Source organism: Rhinopithecus bieti, unplaced genomic scaffold (assembly GCF_001698545.2).
Source record: "Rhinopithecus bieti isolate Rb0 unplaced genomic scaffold, ASM169854v2 scaffold_30862, whole genome shotgun sequence".
NCBI classification, from domain to species: domain Eukaryota; kingdom Metazoa; phylum Chordata; class Mammalia; order Primates; family Cercopithecidae; genus Rhinopithecus; species Rhinopithecus bieti.
In genome coordinates this window covers 120428-144626 of record NW_016813281.1, presented here as the reverse complement: position 1 = coordinate 144626, position 24199 = coordinate 120428, and the positions used below count along the sequence as shown (strand labels likewise).

Below are 24199 nucleotides of genomic sequence, written 5' to 3'. Positions count from 1 at the left end.
AAAAAAAAAAAAAAAAAAAAAAAAAATTCATCTCTATATGTTATAAAACAGTGGAGACCACCACATACAAAACACTGTATAGATTTAGCTGAAGTACTACAACCCAATCATTTTGGTACTCCCCACCCCACTGTCCCGCTGTTTATCATAGTGTACTATGCTCGTTGTAGAAAACATAGAAAGAACATGCGGGAAAAAATTTGAGAGAACAGAAAAAAAATGGACATATTTTCTTCCAATAAAAAGGATTTTTTTTTTTTTTACAAAAATTGCTGTACACTAATTGACCATATGGGTAGGTTTAATTAATCCCCTGATGGACATGTATTTCTTGTTTTGTCAATATTATGAATAACTGTGATGAATATCTGGAAAATCTTGGTTCCTTCAAGAAAACTTAGTCCAAGGTAATACAACTCTTTGAACTAAAAGTTAGAAATAGCGGCGTTTGGGAATTGGGCTTGCTGATATTGTAATCAACTTTACACTTGGTAGCATTCTAGAGACTAATTCTTAGGTCTTATTCAACAAGACTAGACTTTGTTAGAGTCTAGTGAAAACTAGCATGTGTAACATAATTCACACAGTGAAAAAATTGGGAGACTTGTATGTTCTGAGTTTATTCTATAGTTTGATAATTTACAACCTTTGCAAGTATCCACATGGGATTCTCCTTAGAGTATGGATGGTAAAGATTATGTTTTTTACCAAAGCATCTGTCTTCTCCTCCCCCTTTTTGAAATGAGAATTGGCAAATGGACAGAATGCTGAATCTTAACAGTCCCGTTGATGTCCCTCACAGTTGTATTTTGTAGGAAAAAACTATCACTGAATTAACTATGATTAATTGGTACTACATGCTTAAAATGATATAAGACATTAAAACAGCAGGAGAAACTTTTAGGAGTAAGTTTCCAGAATCCTTCAACATCAAATATCTTTTCTTAAATTTTGACAACAATTTCAGGCTAGGAAGGGCTGCGATGAGAATTGTGTATTGTTACTATTTCATTTTAAAATAAAGATTACTACATTCAAATATAATAAAGGAAAACAAATCTGAACATCTTTTCAGATTGACAGTTTGGCTTCTCAGATGTTATCTTAAACAGCTTATTTGGACTAATATGTTATTTTTTACAAAGTTTACACAGAAGAGTATAAGATACTGAAAGGAGGCCGGGCGCGGTGGCTCAAGCCTGTAATCCCAGCACTTTGGGAGGCCGAGACGGGCGGATCACAAGGTCAGGAGATCAAGACCATCCTGGCTAACATGGTGAAACCCCGTCTCTACTAAAATACAAAAAACTAGCCGGGCGACCTGGCGGGCGCCTGTAGTCCCAGCTACTCGGGAGGCTGAGGCAGGAGAATGGCGTGAACCCGGGAGGCGGAGCTTGCAGTGAGCTGAGATCCAGCCACTGCACTCCAGCCTGGGCGACAGAGCGAGACTCCGTCTCAAAAAAAAAAAAAGATACTGAAAGGAGAAGTAGCTTAAGAGAAGACTTGGCTTATTAATCCCAGTTATGCCTTTAATGATCTGTATGACTTTGGCAAGTCATTTCATCTCTCTGGGCATGTGATTACTGATTTATAAAATGAAGCAGGTAGCATAGATTTTAAATATCTTCCACTACTGTATTATTTTTCTTATTCTGTCATTTAAACTATGTCTGAGTTTAAAGATATATTTTAATATTGTTCATAGCAGATACACTTTAAATTATGTCCCACAGAACACTGTTGCAAGTCATCTTCTGAATAAAGTGTACTTTAAAAAAAAATTTTATTATACTTTAAGTTCTGGGGTACGTGTACATAACATGCAGTTTTGTTACATAGGTATACATGTGCCATGGTGGTTTGCTGCACCCATCAACCTGTCATCTATGTTAAATATTTCTCCTAATGCTATCCCTCCCCTAACCCCACTACCCACTGGCAGGCCCCAGTGTGTGATACTCCCTGCCCTGTGTCCATGTGTTCTCATTGTCACCTCCCACTTATGAGTGAGAACATGTGGTATTTGGTTTTCTGTTCTTGTGTTAGTTTGCTGAGAATTATGGTTTCCAGCTTCATCCATGTCCTGCCAAAGGACATAACTCATCCTTTTTATGGCTGCATAGTATTCCATGGTGTATATGTGCCACATTTCTTTTTTTTTTTTTTGAAATGAGAGGCCATCACATATTTATTACTGAACCCAGCCCAAACCAACGCATTCATAATAGATCAGAGAGGAAAATACGTCGAACTCTCCAGATTGAGTGGTGACTTTTTCAGTTTGATATGGTAATGTGATTTGACCTTCAGACAGCACAAATATATGTGCATCCATGTGCAATTCCTTATAGCCCCAGGCTTGGTTCTTCTCCAATGTTCTCCTTTTGGAGTTGTACCTTATTTTATTTCCAGTTTTCCATCCGAAATCCACTGGGAATGGGACATTTTGCTTTTGTTTCTGGCCAGGAATCTACTTAATCTGAAAGTCTTGTGAGAAGACCATGGCCGAGAAGTGGAGGCAAGAACACACCCACAGATGGCGGAGAAGGAAAAGGAGCGCCACATTTTCTTAATCTGGTTTATCATTGATGACATTTGGGTTGGTTCCAATCTTTGCTATTAGTGAATAGTGCCGCAGTAAAACATACGTGTGCGTGGTCTTATACCCAGCATGATTTATAATCCCTTTGGGTGTTATTCCCAGAAATGGGATGGCTGGGTCAAATGATATTTCTAGTTCTAGATTCTTGAGGAATTGCCACACTGTCTTCCACAATGGCTGAACTAGTTACACTCCCACCAGCGTGTAAACGTGGTTCCTATTTTCTCTACAATCCTCTCCAGCATCTGTTGTTTCCTGATTTTTAATGATCCGCCATCTAAACTAGGCATTGAGATGGGTATCTCATTTGTGGGTTTTGATTTGCTTTTTCTTGATGACCAGTGATATGAGCATTTTTTCATGGTGCTGTTGGCTGCATAAAGTCTTCTTTTGGGAAGTGTCTGTTCCATATCCTTTGCCCACTTGTTGATGGGGTTTGTTTTTTCCTGTCAATTTAAGTTCTTTGTAGATTTCTGGATATTAGCCCTTTGTCAGATGCGTAGTTGCAAAAATTTCTCCCCATTTCTGTAGGTTGCCTGTTCACTCTGCTGATAGTTTCTTTTGCTGGGCAGAACTCTTCAGTTTAATTAGATCCCATTTGTCAATTTTGGCTTTGTTGTTGTGCTTTTGGTGTTTTAGACATGAAAGTCTTTGCCCATGCCATGTCCTGAATGAGTATTGCTTAGGTTTTCTTCTAGGGTTTTTATGGTTTTTAGGTCTTACGTTTAAGGACTTTAGGCTGGGCGCAGTGGCTACACCTGTAATCCCAGCACTTTGGAGCCAAAGGTGGCGAATCACGAGGTCAGTAGATCGGAGGACCATCAACACAGTGAAACCCCTCTCTACTTAAAAATACAAAAAAAAAAAAAAAAAAAATTGCTGGTGTGGTGGTGGGCACCTGTAGTCCCAGCTTCCTCAGGAGGCTGAGGCAGGAGAATGGTGTGAACCTGGGAGCGGAGGTTGCAGTGAGCCTAGGTTGCACCCACTGCCCTCCAGCCCCGGGGTGACAGAGCAGACTCCATCTTAAAAAAAAGAATTTAACCATCTTGAATTAATTTTTGTATAAGGTCTTAAGGAAGGGGTCCAAGTTTCAGTTTCTGCCATATGGCTATGCCAGTTTTCCCAACACATTTATTTGAATAGGGAATCCTTTCCCCATTGCTTGTTTTTGTCAGGTTTGTCAAAGATCAGGTTGTTGTAGGATGGTGGTGATATTTTGAGGCCTCTTTTCTGTCCCATTGGTCTATATACTCTGTTTTGGTACCAGTACCATGCTATTTTGGTTACTGTAGTCTTGTAGTATAGTTTGAAGTCAGGTAGCATGATGCCTCCAGCTTTGTTCTTTTGGCTTAGGATTGTCTTGGCTATGTGGGCTCTTTTTTGGTTCCATATGAAGTTTTAAAGTAGTTTTTTCCAATTCTGTGAAGAAAGTCAGTGGTAGCTTCGTGGGGATAGCATTGAATCTATAAATTACTTTGGGCAGCATAGCCATTTTCATGATATTGATTCTTCCTATCCATGAGTGTGGAATATTTTTCCATTTGTTTGTGTCCTCTCTTATTTCCTTGAACAGTGGATTGTAGTTCTCCTTGAAGAGGTCCTTTTTAGATGAATGTGTGTTGTAGAATTTATTGCATGACACTTGTTTATAACCAAATGTCCTCTTTCTTTATGCAGTATTTTAATATGCCATGTTACATAGTCATTAAACAAGGTTTTGACATTTTGTATCATATAATACTTCATGACAGCATTTCCCAGTATGTGTTCCATAGGGCACCAGGTCTTCTAGATGTGCCATCATGTAGAGATCCAATAATTTTGACGAATGCTGTGCTTTGAATTGAACAAACAATACTTTCATATCAAAATTTGAGAAATCCTGCAGTAAAGCAACCTTTTTAACGTATTGTTTCCAACATTCTTTGATTAGGAGACCCTTTTGCTCAGTAATGTCTCTTAGGTTCCAGGAGAAAACACTTCCTATTTTAGTGCCACTAAAACCAGAATTCTTTTTTTTTTTTTGAGACAGAGTCTCCCTCTATTGCCCAGGCTGGAGTGTAGTGGTGCAATCTTGGCTCACTGCATGCTAAAACCGGAATTCTTTATGAGCAGATATATAGTAGACATATAATGGAATTTGTCCTGTCTTCTGAATACTGTAGCGCCCCAGGGCTCTGCTATTGAAGGGGAAAATCTGCAGTATATTCTCTTTGCTGGAGGTACACTTGATTCTGAACTGAAGACTGGTGGCCTAGATTGTTGGTAGGCTTGTTATCCTAAAATGTGTATTTCTTATGTATTCATTATTTTCCAGACCAATGAAAGGGCAAACCTGGTTTGATCATGTGGACATGTCAACATGATTAAAAGATTATTTTGCAAGAAATGAAGGGTTTTGGGGAGAATTTTAGAACTTACAGAATTTTGCAACTACTTAGGCTCCATTATTTCCAATTCTGGGAAATTTTTAAGTTCTTAAATTGCTTTACTGAGACAATTCTATATAGTGGTACAATTGCTATATATTACATTTCGGAAAGGAAATTGAGGACTGAAAATGTTTTACTTGTGGAATTAATTTTATCCTCTTCTTATAAGTGATTATTTAAGAAATGCTGTGGGAAGATTTTTACTGTGATACAGTATTGTTAAAAATGAACATAGCACAGAGATGTTGGATGCCACAGTTCCTTTAAGGATAGAAGGGTCAGGACTTGACAGTTATTTTGATATTAAAATTAAGCATCAAGATACAACAAAGGTGAGGCTGAAGTGTTCAACCTGAATGGTCAGATAAACTTCCTTAAAGCTTGTGCTGATCTGCTACATCGAGTTATTGCATGCAATCAGCAATCTAGTACTTTTTGTCTCAGGATATGTTTTAAGAGCAGTAGTAGCACTTTTAGTCCAGCTTGATATGGTGAGTACTAATTTATCCCATATTATTGAAGCACAGAGACTATGAACTACACATAATATAAGTTACACAGAAGCTGGGAATCACTGGCAAATGTAATCCATAGTAGTAATTGGTAGGCAAAGATATCTACAAATGGGCAAGTTGTGGCATGTGATTATGATATGTATTGACCTTATAAGTCAATGTGAGATAATTGAGTAAACAGTGTTTAAGTTAAATTTGTATCTTTAATGAGACCTACTAAAAGCAAGGAATAATCTTTAACTGGCCAATTTAATGAGAAGAAATAATCTTAAGTTGGCAAAGCCTTTAAAATATTGTTCAGCTGGATAAAATATGTGAAACTGTTTTGTACTGTAAAATATTGAATTTAGAAGCATTATTAGAGTATCTAATATTCATAAACTATGTTTTGAATTTCCTGCTTATTTTTAAGTTTCTCACATCTTTTCAGTAGGTGAAATCTGTCATTGTAAAACACACACCAAATAAAACTAGTGTCATTATATAATTATTACACAGGATATATCTAGCAGCTGTGTAGAAGAAGGAGTATTCCTCTTATATAATAAATTATTTCTAGAAAAATTTTATCAAAAATGTCTCTTTAACATTCTATAACAAACTTTATTTTACCTAACAAATTTGGGGTTTATTTGGGGTGTGTGTGTGTGTGTGTGTGTGTGTGTGTTTAATCACAGTACATTTTGCTTTAAAAGCAGAAATAAGAATTTTTCTCTAAACTTGGGACATTGCATTCTTATAGGAGAGATACTGAAATTAAGAACTAAGAATATTTTAGGATTTGTAGCACATTTACAAAGGAAAAGTCAACATCTGTAATAAAAGTGATATAAATAAAATTATTTTTTACTTAATACTGATTTTCACTCTATTGGACCTTTTCTTTCTTGTTAATAACTTTTCTTTTGGTGAGTGTTTAATTGAAGAGCAACTTTAAGAAATGACCAATGGCATTCTATTTTGTGTTTTGGTCAAAGTAAATTAATGGTCATATATTTGAAATGGTTATCTATTTACTCTCGCTGGCTTCTAATGGTACTCTAGGGCATTTATCACAATCCCATAAAAATGTGGATAGCTTTATCTCTTCCAATAATTTTAGTCATTCTTTTGTCATTTTGAATTTGTTGGTAATCCATGAAGAATATGATTCATTAAGTGTGGAAATCTTTGGTAAAGTCATATTCATCACTTTTATTATTTCTAAGGATTCCAGAAATCAACCAACCTAATTTTTGTTTTTGCTTTGTAATAAATGAAAATCTTTCAAGAGCATATGGACTTTATCATACATACAAAAAGTAAACAGCTCCCTTTGGATATGTGCATTCCACAGACATCTAATACTGTTATATTGCATTGTAATAGAAACTAAATGAGCTCTAAAGGAAATAGAAAATATAATTCTTGGCCTCTATGAATAGGGGGGAAAAGACTTCCCTTGATAAAATGCTCAAAAAACTATGCCAAGAAAATGTATTTGTGCATGTATGCAATGAATTAATATTAAGTATCAACTATGGGCCCAGCCCTTATTTTAGGAACTGGGAGATCACCATTGAACAAAACTGAAATCCTGGCCTTTATGGGAGCATGTGCTAGTGCGGTTGACAGAGAAACTAAAAAACAAGATAAGTGAAATAGATATCCAATATGTTGGATAGTAACAAGTACCATGGAGAAAAATAAAGCAGAGAAAGTGGGTAGAGAGTGTTAGGGCATTGCAGTTTTAAATAACGTTGTCAGCAAAAGCTTATCAGAGCAGAAGATGCTTGAATGAAAACTTGAAAGTGATGAGGAACTGAGTCATTAAAATATCTGTGGAAAGAGTATTTAGGCAAAGGAATAACACAGAAGTGCGTAGATCAGTGGATGGGGGCATGCCCAGTGTGTTTAAAGAGCAGCAAGGAAGCAAAGTGGGGCTAAAGAAGAATAAAGGAGATGAAGGGAGGCTGGTAGAGTAATCCACACAAGAGATTATAGTAGCTCACAGCATTATGGTAGCAATAGAGTAGGTAAGAAATCAGGATTTGTTGACAGTGGGAGGTAGGCTATTAAAAAGAGGGGAATCAGGATTTTTTGGTTTGTTAAGTGGGAGAATCATATTTTTCCAAGTTTATTAACCCGTGTTTAGTTATTGAAACTTATGTATTGTTTTAAGCCTTTTTTATTGTGGTAAAATATATATATAAGATTTGCCATTTAGCCATTTTTAAGTATTCAGTTCAGTGGCATTAAATACATTTTGAAATTCAGTTTTGTATGTAAAAATTTTCTCTCAGCCAGGCATGATGGCTCACACCTATAATCCAGCACTTTGGAATGGTAAGGCAGGAGCATCACTTGAACTCAGGAGTTTGAAATCAGCTGGGCAACATAGGGAGACCCTATGGGCAACAAAAACTAAACAGTTACCCTGGCATGGTGGCATGTGCCTGTGATTCTAGCCACTCGGGAAGCTGAGGTGGGAGGATCCCTTATGCCCAGAAGGTTGAGGCTGCAGTGAGCTGTGATAGTGCCACTGCCCTCCAGCCTGGGCAACAGAGCAAGACCTTGTTTCAAAAACAAAAACAAAGTTCACTTTTCTCAAAATATCAGCATTGTCGCTTATGAACAAAAGCAATTTGGAGCCGATTGTGCTTTACTGCCAAGAGCATTGAGCACCGAGCATTCTGCAAGCCTTAGAATCCTTGTTTGAGAGATTGAGACAAGTAGAAAAACCAAAATGAAAATTAGCATCATATTTCCAAAACAGATGATCTTCTTTTGAAAACTGACTTTTCATTTAAATATCATTTTTTAACTTTTCATCTAAGTGAGTATAATTTTTAATTGTTTGGGTCACTATTTAAAATAATTTGAACATGTCTTATTTGCCTTTGATTCACTCAGAAAGGAAATGCTCAAATAAAGTTGTGTTATATTTCCAGAGCTTAAGGAGCTTTTCAAGAATGAAATAAGTATTCCCTGCCTCATAATGTGTCTACTTTACTTTTAGATTGCTCTTAAAGTCTACTCTTTATTTGTAGTTTGATTTTTTAAATTATATTTTATAATTAATTTTGAATTTGTATAAGTTATTTTTAAGGTGATGTTCATCTTTTGTGAATTATGAGTCTAGGAAATCCCTTCTGTTTGTTGATTTCAGTGTCTCTTTTTCTAGGGAACAAAGAAGGAAGAGATTGAAGGTGAAGCAGAAGTGTCTGGTTTAATTCAGCCTGCAGAAGTGTTTGCTCCCAAAAGCCTGGTGTTGGTATCCAGATTATATTATCCAGAAATTTTTAGGGTAAAGAACACATAGTTATTATTAATTTGTATTATTGTGTGAGTCTCTTGAGTGAACCATGGTACAAGTTATTTGGATTGAAAATATTGTTAGATTGATTTAGGAATTCATCTATGAAATACAGTTAGCATGAACAGAAGAAATATTTTCATGTTGGATGAAATAAATACCTGAATAAGTTAATGTGACTACTAAAACTTATAAGGATAGGTCCCACATTTATTAAATCCAGAATGTATACATCCTAAAGAAATAATTTGATTACCTATAGTAAATGTAAATGCATGAGTGATTTAACAATTTTGTGTGTGTTTATTCCCCTTACGCGGAATCAAGTTTAAGTAAATAGGATGGATGTTTGAGATTTCAAATAATTCTGATCATACTTCTGTCAAAATACTCTTAAAATATTGCTTCCAGATATTTTCTTGTTTCAGAAACACAGAATTTTCAAACATAAGAGGAAATTTTTATTCATTTGTAAATATTTGTGCTAACATAAAATTTCTGTAAAACTTTTCCAGAAATTGAGATTATTTATGTTAAGAAAGAATTAATTTAGTGTCAAGATTTCAATGACAATGGGTAACTCCAAGCAAATATTAAGTTTTCAAAGTCACAAATTTCGCTATACTGAAAGAGATTCATAAAGATTGCATTATGTCTGTTTTACCACCTACCTTCTTCTGAACTCAGTGTTAATCTTACAATCTTGTCTCTGTTTTGCAATCCTTTCTTACAATTCACATGTTAAATTTTTCTGTAGAATAAGCATTCTGGATTTATAAGAACCACCAAACAAGATAAAATTTCTAAGTTTTTATCTTGAGATTTGGAGTTTAACAAACTAAGTTGAGGCAAAAACAATATTAGCCCTACAGATTTGCTAAAGTAGTTATCAGAGCACAAACATCTGTTTTACAAATTGTGGATTTCTGCTTTCTATAAACTCATCTCAGAAGCTCATTTGGAGGTTCTGGTTCTAAGGAAAATTTAATAAACTTAATTTTTGCTGTTTAAAATGTATTCCATGTTCACTGTATAATATACTTTACTAGGTTCAAAGAGAAATTGTCCTAGAACAGATGTCATAACAATTTATTTTAATGCTTTTCCATGAAATAATTACATGTGTCTATCTTTTTGCAGGCTTGCCTGGGTTTGATCTATACCGTGTATGTGGACAGCCTGAATGTCTCCTTGGAAAGTCTAGTTGCTAACCTTTGTGCCTGCCTTGTCCCAGCGGCTGGAGGGTCTCAGGTAAATAGAATAGAAAGAGGGGTGGAGAAGGATTATTTCTCTTCCGCTCTCCTCCAGTTAATTTAATTTATGGTAAAAGGGAAAGAAAGAATTCTTTAAATATTTTTGTTTTAGGGAAGATCCTAGTTTAGTTAAGCATTGTCCCCATGGTCTGCCTTCTAGACACTCAAGATTCCATTCTTTTCTTAGGTCATGAGGTTAATTTTAACACAGGGTTCGTCTTTCACATAGCATAATTAGAAGTCATATTTCGTGTAACTTGAACCTCAGTTTGTATTTTCTTGGAAATATATTAAGTTGAACTTTTATGTGTGCTCTTTTACCTTTCTTATTCCTGTATATAGTTACACCTCATTTTTATTAACCTAAATTGAAAATGTTGGAGTGATAAAAATTAGAAGATAACATTAAGAAAACTCTCAACACAGTTCTTTGTTACATTGTAAATACTTATTAATAGATTCATTTATTCTGTAGGTCTTGAGATTTTCATATTTGTCTCTAAAGTAGAAAAATAATCTCTGCTGCTATGATTTATTTATTGTTTCTTGGTCAATCACACTTTTAAAAGAATAGATTTTTTTCCTTAAACCCTAAAAATGAATAGTTGATAATTTATTTTGCTTATTCTTATATAATATTAGGGAAGAGGACAGCCTTCTAAAATCACATTGTCTTCAATCTGACAAAGATCCTGCTTATAGTGAGATGGGCATTTCTTTTCTTGCCCTTTGCCTTTTACTTCTCTTCTGTCTTTCTCATTGTCTTTTGTCTTAAATTTTTATCCTTTTTTTCTCTCTCTCTCTCTCTTGCTCTCTCCTTCATTCTTCTATCTCTGCTCAAAGGGCAGAACATTAAATGTGAGTTTGATCACAGATGATTCTAAACTTGAATTGCTTTATGAGCCTTTATTAATGTTGTTGACTTTAACATTTCATTATTTTTTAGCCAGTTATGATTATCAATGATTTTTGTGTCTTATCTTTACTAGATTTGCAACTTTCAACCACTGAATTTTCTTATGCCACTTAAGTATACAAAGAACGTAAATGTTGTGGGGTATCCATTGTTGCCCTTTGCCCTTTGTACCTGTTAATTGGATCTTATATGGTTGTTTGCTCTAAAAATGAACATCAAAGATATTTTTATTTTTTAAAAAATGTCTGAAATCGTGTGTACGTGTGTGTGTGTGTGTGTTTCTCCCATTCTGCAGAAGCTGTTTTCTTTGGGTGCAGGAGATAGACAGCTGATCCAGACTCCTTTACATGATAGCCTTCCTGTCACGGGCACTAGTGTGGCTCTCCTGTTCCAGCAATTGGGTATGTCTTTTCTCCCATTTTCAATGTCATCTTGTAGAAACCTGTGATTAAAGGATTTATTTTAAGTTGACATCACCTCACATGAATCAAGAAAATATTTTTTAAACAATTAAATATTTTGTATATAGGATATATATAATTTTGTGAGTTCTGATCTTACCTAGTGTTCATTGTTTTTAAAAATTTTAACCCAGACCCCTTATTTTCTAGGTCAGTTAGACTTTTAGAAAGTAGATGGGATGAGTGTGGTAGCTCATGCCTGTAATCACAGTACTTTGCAAGGCCAAGGCAGGATTGTTTAAGCCCAGGAATTTGAAACCAACCTAGACAACATAGTGAGATCCCATATCTACAAAAAAATTTTAAAACATTAGCTGGGCGTGTTGGTGCACACCTGTAATCTCAGCTACGAGGGAGGCTGAGGCAGGTGTATCACTTGAGCCCAAGAATTCAAGACTGCAGTGAGCTGTGATGGTGCCTCTGTACTCTAACATAGAAAGAAGGAAAGTGGACATATTTTCTTTATGCTAAAAGATGAATAGATGATATATTTAGCATTTCCGTAGATGAACTGCTTTTATAGAAACCTTGTCAGGTGGGACTATGAGTCTCATTCTTCTCATCCCACCATCTATATGAGGACTTTATCTCCAATTTTTCAGCAATGGCTAGGATGAAAGATTGGGAGGATTCTAGAAAGTGTCTACTGTACATTGGACAGCTTTTACATTATTTAAGAAAAATATAACAAAAATGAGGATGTTTCAAACTAGGGCTACCCAAAGATTCCCATTTACGTTACCTCTGACTTGTCCTTTATATATACCTGCCTATGAGTGTCCCACTCTCGTTGTTCTCCATCTGTGTTTGTCTTTTCCTAGTTATGCTGAAATCTTCCCTTCCCTAAGGTCCATACCCTGCCTCTTCATGAAATTCTTAATTTCTTGCACAGAAATTCTGCCCTCTTGCTTCCCTCTTGTCTCTTGTTGAATTTTGCTTTTAGTTTTGCTCTGTAACTTACCACCCTTTTCATTAGTGTCCCTATCCATATTCTTCTGCTTTAACTTCAATCAGTGAAAGTTAGAAAGCCTTAGAGGAAATTAGTATAAATATAAATAGAGTCTTCTAATATCTGAATTAAAATGAATGGTGATATCAATCTCAAAGTAATTCTTTCCAGCTACATTTGCCTCTTCTCAGGCCGACTCTAAAATAATATCTCCCTTTGGTCAAAGAATACAAAATTTCAATTAGAAGAAATAAGTTCAAGATATCTACTATGCAACATGGTGACTACAGTTAATAACAATGTATTATATACTTGAACATCATTAAGAGAGTGGATTTTAAGTGTTCTTACCACAAAAAAAAGTATGTGAAGTAATGCATATGTTAATTAGCTCAATTTAGCCTATCTGCAAAGTGTACGTATTTCAAAACATCACATTGTACACTGTAAATATATAGTTTTTTGTCAATTAGTGCAAGTTTTTACTCATTGAGCAATCATAGTTAAGCCTTAAAATATTTAAAGCTATTTTCTTTAAATTCATTTTATATTAGATATTTAATGCATATCTATCTAATATGAAATCATAATCCCTTCCTGGTGGCATATCTCCAAAGAACATCTTGTTGATTACATTCTCCCTCCACAAACTTTTGGAAATTAAAAAAAAAAATTTTTTTTTGGAGATAGGCTCTTAGTCGTCACCCAGGCTGGAATGCAGTGGCATGAACACAGCTCACTACAGCCCCCAACACCCTGGGCTCAAGCAATCTTCCCTCCTTAGCCTCTTGAGTAGCTGGGATGATAGGCATATGCAATCATGCCCAGTTAATTTTTTTAATTTTTTATTTTATAGAGATAGGGTCTTGCCATGTTGCCCAGGCTGTTCTCAAACTCCTGGGCTCAAGCAGTCCTCCTGCTTTGGCCTCTCAAAGTGCTGGGATTACAGGCATGAGCCACTGCACCCAGCCTGGAAGTAAATTTAGTAGATTCATGGACTGCCTGCATGCATGGTCCCTATTAACCATTGACTTAATTGATTTTAGCCAAGCACCATTCACCTGACATTTTTACTTTAAAAAAAGGTTGTATACCTCTAAAGGGTCAAAGCAGAGATTTACTATGAAGAGGATTAGAAGGATATGACACAAATATTTCACAAATGAAATTATGCTACCATTTTTCGTGAACTTAATGAGTACCTTATAAACCTCTACGGTCTTAGTTTTACAATGAGTTGCGAGTGGGGAGGACAGGAGAAGGTTGTAACCAGCACTTAGCATCAAGGACCAGGGATATTAAGCATCCTGCAGTTTGTGTGATGTTTAGGTACCAGAAAAAATTTTACCCCCAATACTTTAAAAGAAAAAAAAACTGTAGATAAAGTATACATTTATAAAACCCGGACCTCTCTGCCAGTAATGGTGGCCTGTGTAATTCAGAATAATCCTCTTAACAATGTCAACTTGAAAAGATACACAAATATAAACAACATCTGTTAAACCAGGCACAGTGGCTCATGCCTGTAATCCCAGCACATTGGGAGGCCAAGGCAGGTGGATCACTTGAGGGCAGGTGTTTGAGACCAGCCTGGCCAACGCGCTGACACCCCGTCTCTACTAAAAATAGAAAAAATTAGCGGAGCATGGTGGCAGGCGCCTGTAGTTCCAGCTACTCAGGAGGCTGAGGCATGAGAATCGCTTGAACCCGGGAGGAGGAGGTTGCAGTGAGCCAAGATCATACCACTTCACTCCAGCCTGGGTGACAGAGTGAAACCCTGTCTCAAAATAAACAAATAAAAATAACATCTACTTGAAGGCATCAGACCCAGTAAATAATTGCCAAACCACAATCCAAGAGAAAATGAAGTGAGCCAAACATTTGGGACCATTTTTTCCTAAGGGCACATGTTGATTTTGGAAGAAATGGCTGAGAAGCTGATCAGTACTATTGATATCTTATGGGGAAGAGGGAAAATTGGAATTCAAGTTTTACCAAGGTGGATTTTTTTAATGAAGCTCTCATAATTTGAGTCGAGACCATAAAAGGCCACAGCCTAGGAGTGGGTAAATCAGAATTAGATTGGCTCCTTGGGAACTACATTACAGCCTGAAATAATTTCAGTTTCTTGAGTTGGATTAAGGTAATCCTTGATGCTACTGTCTATCCATCTCATAGAAGTAAAAGTATATCCTCTCTAAAACAAGATAACTACATTCTAGACCTCCAATTTGTCTGTAAATTTTTATATACTTGCCCTGTACTAAATCAGAAATAACCAGAAACGTGAGAATCAAAACTATATGAAAGAAATGCAAAAGAAACCGTAGACAATGTGAAAGAACCACAGGGACTTTAGCAAATAGAGTTGTCAGATGCAGTTATTAAAATAATTATATTTAAAATAGTGAAGAAAATAGTCAAGACTGAGAATTTGGGAGTGACATTAACCAGATAGAGGAATAGGAAATTCCAGTCCTCCCTCTCTGACAGAAACACTGATTTAACAAAGATTTACTGACAAAAATCCCTGCATGACAATTCCAGATTCTAGCTAAGAAATTACAGTACCTCAGACTTGCACAAAGCAGAGAATAGCAGCATTGAAATGTGTAAATAGAGCAATTTTATGTTACTTGTATCAGCCCCTTCCTCAACTCTCTAAGGCTTGGGGGTACAGGGAGGAGGGAAGAGTGGAGCTTGCATCCCAAATTCTGGCTGTTGAGCAAGCTGCCTAAGGGATTTGTTTCTGTGTTGCCTCATTGGAAGTACAAGCAGGAGCTGACATAGTTTGGATGTCTGGGGTGGCTGAGAACAAAGAACAAAGAAGGGGCTTGGGGAGACACTTGCTGTGACCTACACAGCTTGGTGTGATTGAAAGAAGGCACACAACTTGAGGCTTATCCCTTGGTGAGAAGGGGGAGGAGCGTTTTGTGTTGAGACTTCAGAGTGCTTCCCTGAGTACTGGTGAAGATGTGAATGAATTAGACCTCTTATTCATGGCTAATAGGAATATGAAATGGTACCACTATCTTGGAACACAGTTTGACTATTTTTTTTAAGTTTAAAAATGTTCATGAAAATATTTGTATGTGAATGTTCATAGCCATTTTATTTATGGTAGTGAAAAACTGGAGACAAAGTCAATGTCCACCAGTGGTAACGGATAATTGATTATGGAAATGGATAAAACATCTGTGGTATATTCATATGATGCAATACTACTAAGCTATATGAAAAATGAATGGCTGATACACGCAACACAGATTAACCTGAAAATAATTATTTTGAATGAAAAATGTCAGAAAAATTATGTATCATATGATTCGGTTTCTCTAAAGTTCTAAAAAATGTAATCTAATCTATGGTGATGGAAACAGGTCACTGGTTGTTTTGTGGATAGGAAGAGCGAGATTACAAAAGGACATGAGGAAACTTTCTGGATGATATTTGTGTATACAGTCTTGATTGTGGTGATGGTTTTGTAAGTATGTACATATGTCAAAACGTATCAGATTCTTAACAAAAACATATATTCCCACCAAAACTTTTACATGAATGTTCATAGCAGCCTTATTTATAAGAGTCAAAAAGAGGAAGCAATCCAAATGTCTTTCAGCTGATGAATGGATAAACAAATTGTGATATATCTGCACAATGGAAAATTATTCAGCCACAAAATGGAATGAAGTATTGATATGTGCTACAACCTGGGTGAATCTTGAAAACATGCTAAGTAAAAGAAACCAGGCACAAAAACCATATATTCTGTGGTTCTGTTTATGTGGAATGTCCAGAATTAGGCAAACACATAGAGGCAAAGCAGATTAGTGATTATGAGGGGCTTGAGGGATGGGGCCATGAGAAATAACTGCCAATGGGTGTGGTGTTTCTTTTGAGGAATGAAATTCTTCTACAATTGAATACTAATGGTGCTTGTGCAGCCTTGTGACTACACTGAAAACCACTGAATTGTATACTATCTTAAGCCTTTCTAAAGGCTTATTGTATATTATCCTCTCAGGATAATACAGGCGGTGGCTCAAGCCTGTAATCCCAGCACTTTGGGAGGCCGAGATGGGCGGATCACGAGGTCAGGAGATCGAGACCCTCCTGGGTAACATGGTGAAACCCCTCTCTACTAAAAAATACAAAAAATTAGCCGGGCGAGGTGGCAGGCGCCTGTAGTCCCAGCTACTCGGGAGGCTGAGGCAGGAGAATGGCGTGAACCCGGGAGGTGGAGCTTGCAGTGAGCTGAGATCGTGCCACTGCACTCCAGCCTGGGCGACAGAGGGAGACTCCGTCTCAAAATAAAATAAAAAGAATTGTCACCTACCTCAGAATATGATAAAGAACAATTTATCTTAAAAACTTATCAGTAAAGAAAAAATCATGATAACCAATAGTAGTTGAGGGCAATTATCTGTTTTAGAAAGGCTTCTAATTAATAAACATAAAAGAAATGATAGAAATAGAATATCATATTGCAATCCTCAGTGAACCAAGATCTAAGTATCAACAGCTGTTACCACAAAAAGAAAAACAAGCAAGTATTATGTGTCTACCCTTACCAAACACTACTTATTGTTTTGCCAGAGGGATTAAACCTGAGTCTGATCACAGAAAATGTAGAAAATAGAGGAACATATTAAACTGCACCAAGAGAATGTAATTGCCAAAATCCAGGCTGTTGGAAACTCTCTTAGTCAAATGTCCCAGATTCTTTAACAATCTAGAGGTTCCTCAACCTCGAGATTGAAAGAAATTTAAAAGACATCCAACTTTTTAATAGAGAGAGACTAAACTATAGTGTCTACAGATGTACTTTTGGGTGATAAAAACTGCCTATAGAAAAAATCAGGAAAGTGGATAATATTAAATAAAAGCATGGTTACTCTTGGCAGTAGAAAGGAGATTATGATTGGGGGGCACATAAAAGGGGCTTCCAGAGGCTTTTACAGTTGCTGGCAAAGTTCTCTTTCTTGATATGGGTGGTATTTTTAAGATAATGTATTAAGCCATACATTTGATTTGCATGGTTTTCTATATCTGTGTTTTATAATAAAAAGATTTTTTAAACTTGTAAAATTATTTATGTCCTTTATGTGCATACCTAATATTTTTTAAAAACCTTAAAAATATATATATTTAAGCAAAATACAGATTTTATCCTTCTCACATAACAAAAAGTCTGCTTACAGGTAGGCAGTCCAGGGCTGATGTATATTGGTTCCGGTATATCTTCAGGGATGTTACAGAAATTCTCTCCTATGTTTTTTTCCCCTGTTTGTTTATAAGAAGTTTTTCCTAAAACTTACATGTCTTATTATTGTGTACTCTATATCTGGCATAATGCCTCAGGTGCAAAAGGCATCAGTGTTTATTGAATAAATAAAAGAATGCACTAGCTATGCAGAAGTCATAATCATACTGTAGAAGATTTTTCTGTGTACTGATGAAGTGTGCCGGAATACATAATAATTGGTCATTTGAAGATCAAATTTTGTTATTTTATTTTACTCTCTAGTATTTTCAGCTTCATTATCTTTTGCTTGAATGTTGTAAATTCACTTTCTTCTGGGAAAGAATAGGGAAAAGATAAGGAAGGAAAGCAGAAAGAAAGATGCAGTGCAGTGTGCAGAGTTGTTGTTTCCAAAGCATATGGTGGCGATAATTCTATGTAAAGGCATTCTGTTATCACCATTTTGTTTGGACTTTGTCAAAGGCCAATATTAGGCCATTATCAGAGTTCTCGAGCTGGGTTGGGGGTAGTGGTGGTAGCAGATTTTACAAAGCACAGACAGGAAGCAGATAAGACTATAAGATCCTTTTGTAGCCTTGACTAGTTTTCCTGTGAAAGGTCTAAATGTAATGATAGCATTTCCTTTGTTCTTCTCTCTAAGAATTGTTATCATAATGAATTTGTTTTTCACAGTTTAAAAGGTCTTTGTGTTTTTCTGAAATAATTATATGGACTCTGCAGTTCCAAGCTTCACTCCCTACAATTTCCTGTTAATTGCTTTCATCTCTTGTTTACTGTCTTTTTTGTTTATTTGGGTTTTTTTTTTTTTTTTTTTTGGCAGCCTGTGTGAACTATTTTGTTTACCTGAGGATTAGTGTTTTAAGTATACTAACAATGCTGGGATTTTTAATGTTAATAAGTTTGTATTCATAGGAACTGGTTTTTATAGACCCTGTGATGTTTTAATCTAATCCATACCCATTTAATCTTGGGTGTCCCTCCCTGCCCCAAATAATCTTGTAAAATGCTCTTGACATCTTTTGTCATGTCTGTTCACTTGTAAGTTGGATTTTACTAGCACATGTACTAGTTTTAGAATATGTATCCCCCAGTTTTCACAGTGCACAGTATACTCTTTAGACATTTTTGAAAACTGACTAAAATGATCCTGGGCCATCAACTATCAACTCTTTGTTTCCATAGTTAAACCACATTAATCTTGTATCATTTGTGTTTGTACCTTTTTCTATGCATGCTTTCTTTTTACTTGTCCATGTTTAACTTTGGCCAGTTTTTTATTAGCTATTAATGGGTCAATATGTCTCTATTGATGATCTCTGATATTAAATATAGATTTTTTTAAGTTCTTAAAGGTTTTGTTCAGTTTATCTTACAAATGTTATTCTTACTTTGTACATAAAAGTTATTAAAGTGTTGACTGTAGCCATTTCTTGCTATTATACCTAAAAGTTATTAAAATGTTGACTGTAGCCAGGGGCCGGGCGCGGTGACTCAAGGCTGTAATCCCAGTACTTTCGGAGGCCGAGACGGGTGGATCATGTGGTCAGGAGATCGAGACCATCCTGGCTAACACGGTGAAACCCCGTCTCTACTAAAAAATACAAAAAACTAGCTGGGCGAGGTGGTGGGCGCCTGTAGTCCCAGCTACTCGGGAGGCTGAGGCAGGAGAATGGCGTGAACCCGGGAGGCGGAGCTTGCAGTGAGCTGAGATCCGGCCACTGCACTCCAGCCTGGGCAACAGAGCAAGACTCCATCTCAAAAAAAAAAAAAAAAAAAAAAAGTTGACTGTAGCCATTTTTTTCTTTTAAAAAAGTTTTTTCATTTTAAAATGTTTTAATGGAAAACATTTGGTAGTCTCACTTTTGTCTTTCCCTGGAAAACTTCTATCTGTAAAACTATGTGATTATTTTTGAAGTGATAACGTTACTGGCAGTGAACCCCTAGGGGTCTGCAGCAAAAATTCTCGCCTCCTTAGAAGAAAGAATTCAGCCAAGGGGCCTAAGGCAGAGTGAAAGACCGAGGCAAGTTTTAGAGCAGGAGTGAAAGTTTATTAAAAAGCTTTAGAGCTAGAACAAAAGGAAGTAAAGTACACTTGGAATTGGGCCAAGTGGGCAACTTGAGAGAGCAAGTGCACGGTTTGACTTTTTGACTTGGGATTTTATAGGTTGGCATGCTTCTGGGTGGTTGCATTTCTCCTCCCCTGATTCTTCCCTTGAGTGGGCTATCTGCATACACAGTGGCCTGCTAGCACCTGGGAGGGGCTTCACGTGCAGTGTGTTTACTGGAGTTGTACACATGCTCACTTGAGGCATTTTTTTCTTTACTAATCCAGTGTTCCTAGAGGAAGGTCATATAGCAGTTAAACTGCCATTTTGCCTCTTACTGCACCTGTGTTAGCCCACTCACCCGACTCCTGAGCTCTTATCAGGAAGCTGCTGATCACCAGTTTCAGGTATTTCTATCTGTTGGGAAACTGCCCTTCCCTGGCACCACTGTGACCAATTACTATTTTAGAGAGACAGTTTAACAACTTGCCTGACCATCACCTGATGGTCACCTGACATTGCTGGTTGGGATTGGCCAAGGGAAGGAGGTTCTCCTGCTCTGCTTATGTCTGCCTGAATACCTACTATAACAATAGGAACATTTGTAGGAGCCTTAAAAATAACTTACGTTCCCAAAACATCAAGATGAAAAGATGCCAGAGGTAAAATGAAGCTTAGGATGTGTAAAATATTTTCTTTAAAAGAAAATACTGATTGGTAAATTGCTGAACCACCCAATTCATGCATCAATTGTAGGATGATTTTTGTCCTTTTTACTTAAATGATCAACATCTAGGGCCTCAGATCATGGTTCTGTCTTCACTTAGTTTTCTCAGCTTATTCATATAGCATTATTACTTGTTTTAGTTTTATTCTCACTTATAAGGGGAAAAAATGAAGTAGTCTTTTTTTTTCAATGTTTGACTTTGAAGGAAGCTTGCTTATGTTTCTCATTAATCTGTCTTTTTTCATAAGGGTCTGTCCCAACAACAAACTTATCAGGGTTAAAAAAAAATTTAAAGAAAATACATTTCCTCTCCAATCATAAAAGATAGTTTGCAAATTTGAGTACACAAGAGTTTAAACTATTACTAATAATGGCATCTTGTGCCCTATTTTACTATATCTATGATTACTTATTTTTTGACAGTTGAATGTCAGCTATGTTCTTTGGGATTTGAAGCAAATTAAATCTCCTTGCTAGTCCATTCTGGAGCACTTTTCTGAAGAAACTGCTTACCACGTATACCATGTGCTTACCTTTAGAGGCCTAAGGATCTCTAACGAAGACAGTTCTAATGTAATTTCTTCTAATAAATGGCATGGGAGTCTATAATAAAGTCCCCATAATGCCCTCCTGCTTATATGATGGTAGAAATATGTTTTTTTCACCAAATGTTTACAAAGCCATTTTTATGTGCCAGCTCCTGAGTTAGTCAGTGGGGATATAAAGATGAACAAATCACAGCCCTTATCCCAGATACACTTTTAGCCTAATGGTAAAACAGGTATTTTTTTTTTTTTTTTTTTTTGAGACGGAGTCTGGCTCTGTCTCCCAGGCTGGAGTGCAGTGGCCAGATCTCAGCTCACTGCAAGCTCCGCCTCCTGGGTTTACGCCATTCTCCTGCCTCAGCCTCCGGAGTAGCTGGGACTACAGGCGCCCGCCACCTCACCCGGCTAGTTTTTTTTTTTGTATTTTTAGTAGAGACGGGGTTTCACCGTATTAGCCAGGATGGTCTCGATCTCCTGACCTCGTGATCCGCCTGTCTCAGCCTCCCAAAGTGCTGGGATTACAGGCTTGAGCCACCGCGCCCGGCTAAACAGGTATTGTTTTAAAACTACAGTACAATATAATTAGTGCAATAATAGAGATACCAAGAGCAAACTCTTACTTGCTAGAAAAGTGGAAGAAGGGCATTCTAGAAGGAAAAGCGTGTTTAGCAGTATAGGAAGTTACGAAAGGCCTTCATGGAATAGTAAGATGTTTAGTGAAGCCTGATCACAGGATTGTAGGAAGTAGTCAGAATGTTATTAAGAAACTGATTGCTTTAATTTCAAAATTAAATATTAAATATGCTAGTTCTGTAAAGAAACCATTGTAAAAATATCAAAGACTGACAGTCATTGACCGATTGAGTCCTTGTGAACTGGTGTACTATGCTTGCCCAAATCACATGTGAAGAAAGGGTGTAGTTGCTACATGATATAATCTGAGGAAAGTTCAGAAAGATCCTGGTTCAAAACTGTCCTGCCCATTGTCCTTTTATGGCACTTAGGTGCTAATATTAAATAGCTCTATCTTTGTATTGAATTATCTATAAAGAATGTAAATGCTCTAAGGCAAGAGAGTCATTAGGTATCGTTCTTCCTTGTCACAAAGTTCTCTTGTCTAAAATTTCTGTTTGCTCTTTCAACATTTTAGTCTTTAATATTTTTATAAAATATGGCTACTCCAGCATTTAAGTATATAGCTTCCAAATGGTGGCAGGATGAAGTACCTTTTTTTTCCTGTGCTCTGTAACATTTGGTACATAACTCTATTCTTTTTTTTTTTTTTTTTGAGACGGAGTCTCGCTCTGCCGCCCAGGCTGGAGTGCAGTGGCCAGATCTCAGCTCACTGCAAGCTCCGCCTGCCGGCTTTACGCCATTCTCCTGCCTCAGCCTCCCGAGTAGCTGGGACTACAGGCACTCGCCACCTGGCCCGGCTAGTTTTTTGTATTTTTTAGTAGAGATGGGGTTTCACCGTGTTAGCCAGGATGGTCTCGATCTCCTGACCTCGTGATCCGCCCATCTCGGCCTCCCAAAGTGCTGGGATTACAGGCTTGAGCCACCGCACCCGGCCTTAAAATTATTGTTCCTATCACATATACATTATGAGACATATGTCCTCTCAGTAAATATAGTATAGTATTGCCTCCCTTGACAACATCAACTGATTGTTTTTACTAGTATGAGTAAGGTAAAGTTCCTTACAACTGCATGCCTCCCTTCTTCACAATTTATCTGATACTAAATGATACTGATTATGAATTTTATTTTCTGATGAACTACTTGTGAATTTTTGTGGGGTAGGGCAGAGAGTTCAGATAAGAGCAAAGTGGGGGCCTGGCATGGTGGCTCATGCCTATAATCCCAGCACTTTGGGAGGCCAAGGCGGGTCGATCACCTGAGATGAGGAGTTCAAGACCAGCCTGGACAACAAGGTGGGTCCCCATGTCTACTAAAAATACAAAAATTAGCTGGAGTGGTGGGGGGGCACCTGAGGCAGGAGAATTGCTGAACTCGGGAGGCGGAGGTTGCAGTGAGCCAAGATCATGCCCCTGCACTCCAGCCTGGTGACAAAGTGAGACTCCGTCTAAAAAAAAGAAAGAGGGTAAGTTTTTCCCCAGAGTCTTCATTAAAAAGACTAGACTTGACATGACATACACATTCTTCATAAATTTGTCTTTGGCCAAGTTACTTGTAGGTCTGTTAATGCCGTTTGCTTCCTCACTCTTTTGTCAGCTTTGAATGCTATGCTTTTCTTTTCTCCTTAACTAATGCTTCTCTGTCAAAATCTACTTCAAGGGTCAGTCCCTTTAGGAAACTCCCACCCCAGGTGGACCCACGATAATCTCAAGAGTCATTAAAAGATGAAATAGGGTGGCAAAAGATTCACCTTCAGAGTAATACAGTATGACTGGCCATTGTCAACTTTGAAGATGGACGGAACCCACAAGACAAAAAATGTGAAAAGTCAACAGAAGCTGGAAAATTTGATCACAGGACTTCCACAACAGTGAAATAATAAATTTGTCTTGTTTTAAGCCACCAAATTTGTGGTAATTTGTTACAGCAGCCATAAAAAACTAATACATGCACAGACTTTAAAAAGTATCACTCTTTATTTTAAATAGTTTGACTCACAAGAAATAACTAAATTCATCTGGAGTACGTATGTATGCATTACCCACCTTCCTAGAACAATATCTTACATAATCATAGTACATTATGGATATCAGGAACTAGCATTGATACAGTATTATTATTTTTATTATTATTATTATTATTTTTGAGACAGTGTGTCTTGCTCTGTTGCCCAGGCTGGAGTGCAGTGATGCAAACTCAGCTCACCATAGCCTCGACCTCCCAGGCTCAGGCAGTCCTGCTATGTCAGCCCCGACCCAAGTAGCCAAGACTATAGACACGCACCACCGTGCCTGGATAATTTTTGTATTTTTTAGTAAAGATGGGATTTCACCGTGTTACCCAGGCTGGTCTTGAACTCCTGGGCTCAAGTGATCTACCTACCTCAGCCTCCCAAAGTGCTGGGATTACAGGCATGAGCCACTGCGCCTGGCCTCGTATGGTACTATTAATTGAGGGAGGGAATGACACTTCTCTAAATGTGTCTTCCTGTATTATTTTGACTTGTGGCAGCGTATTTGTGTCTTTTTTTTTTTTTTTTTTTTTAATTATACTTTAAGTT

The 24199-nt window shown here is 37.0% G+C and overlaps 1 protein-coding gene across 1 annotated transcript in view; it reads left to right on the top strand.

The window, feature by feature from the left end:
- LOC108512630 (myotubularin-related protein 13-like) overlaps window positions 1-24199 on the top strand; it is a 329858-nt gene that overhangs the window by 245032 nt on the left and 60627 nt on the right. The window contains exons 4-6 of the mRNA XM_017847959.1: window positions 8713-8835; window positions 9985-10095; window positions 11309-11414. Of these exons, the coding sequence (XP_017703448.1) occupies window positions 8713-8835; window positions 9985-10095; window positions 11309-11414 (340 nt within the window). The remainder of the gene's footprint in view (window positions 1-8712; window positions 8836-9984; window positions 10096-11308; window positions 11415-24199) is intronic.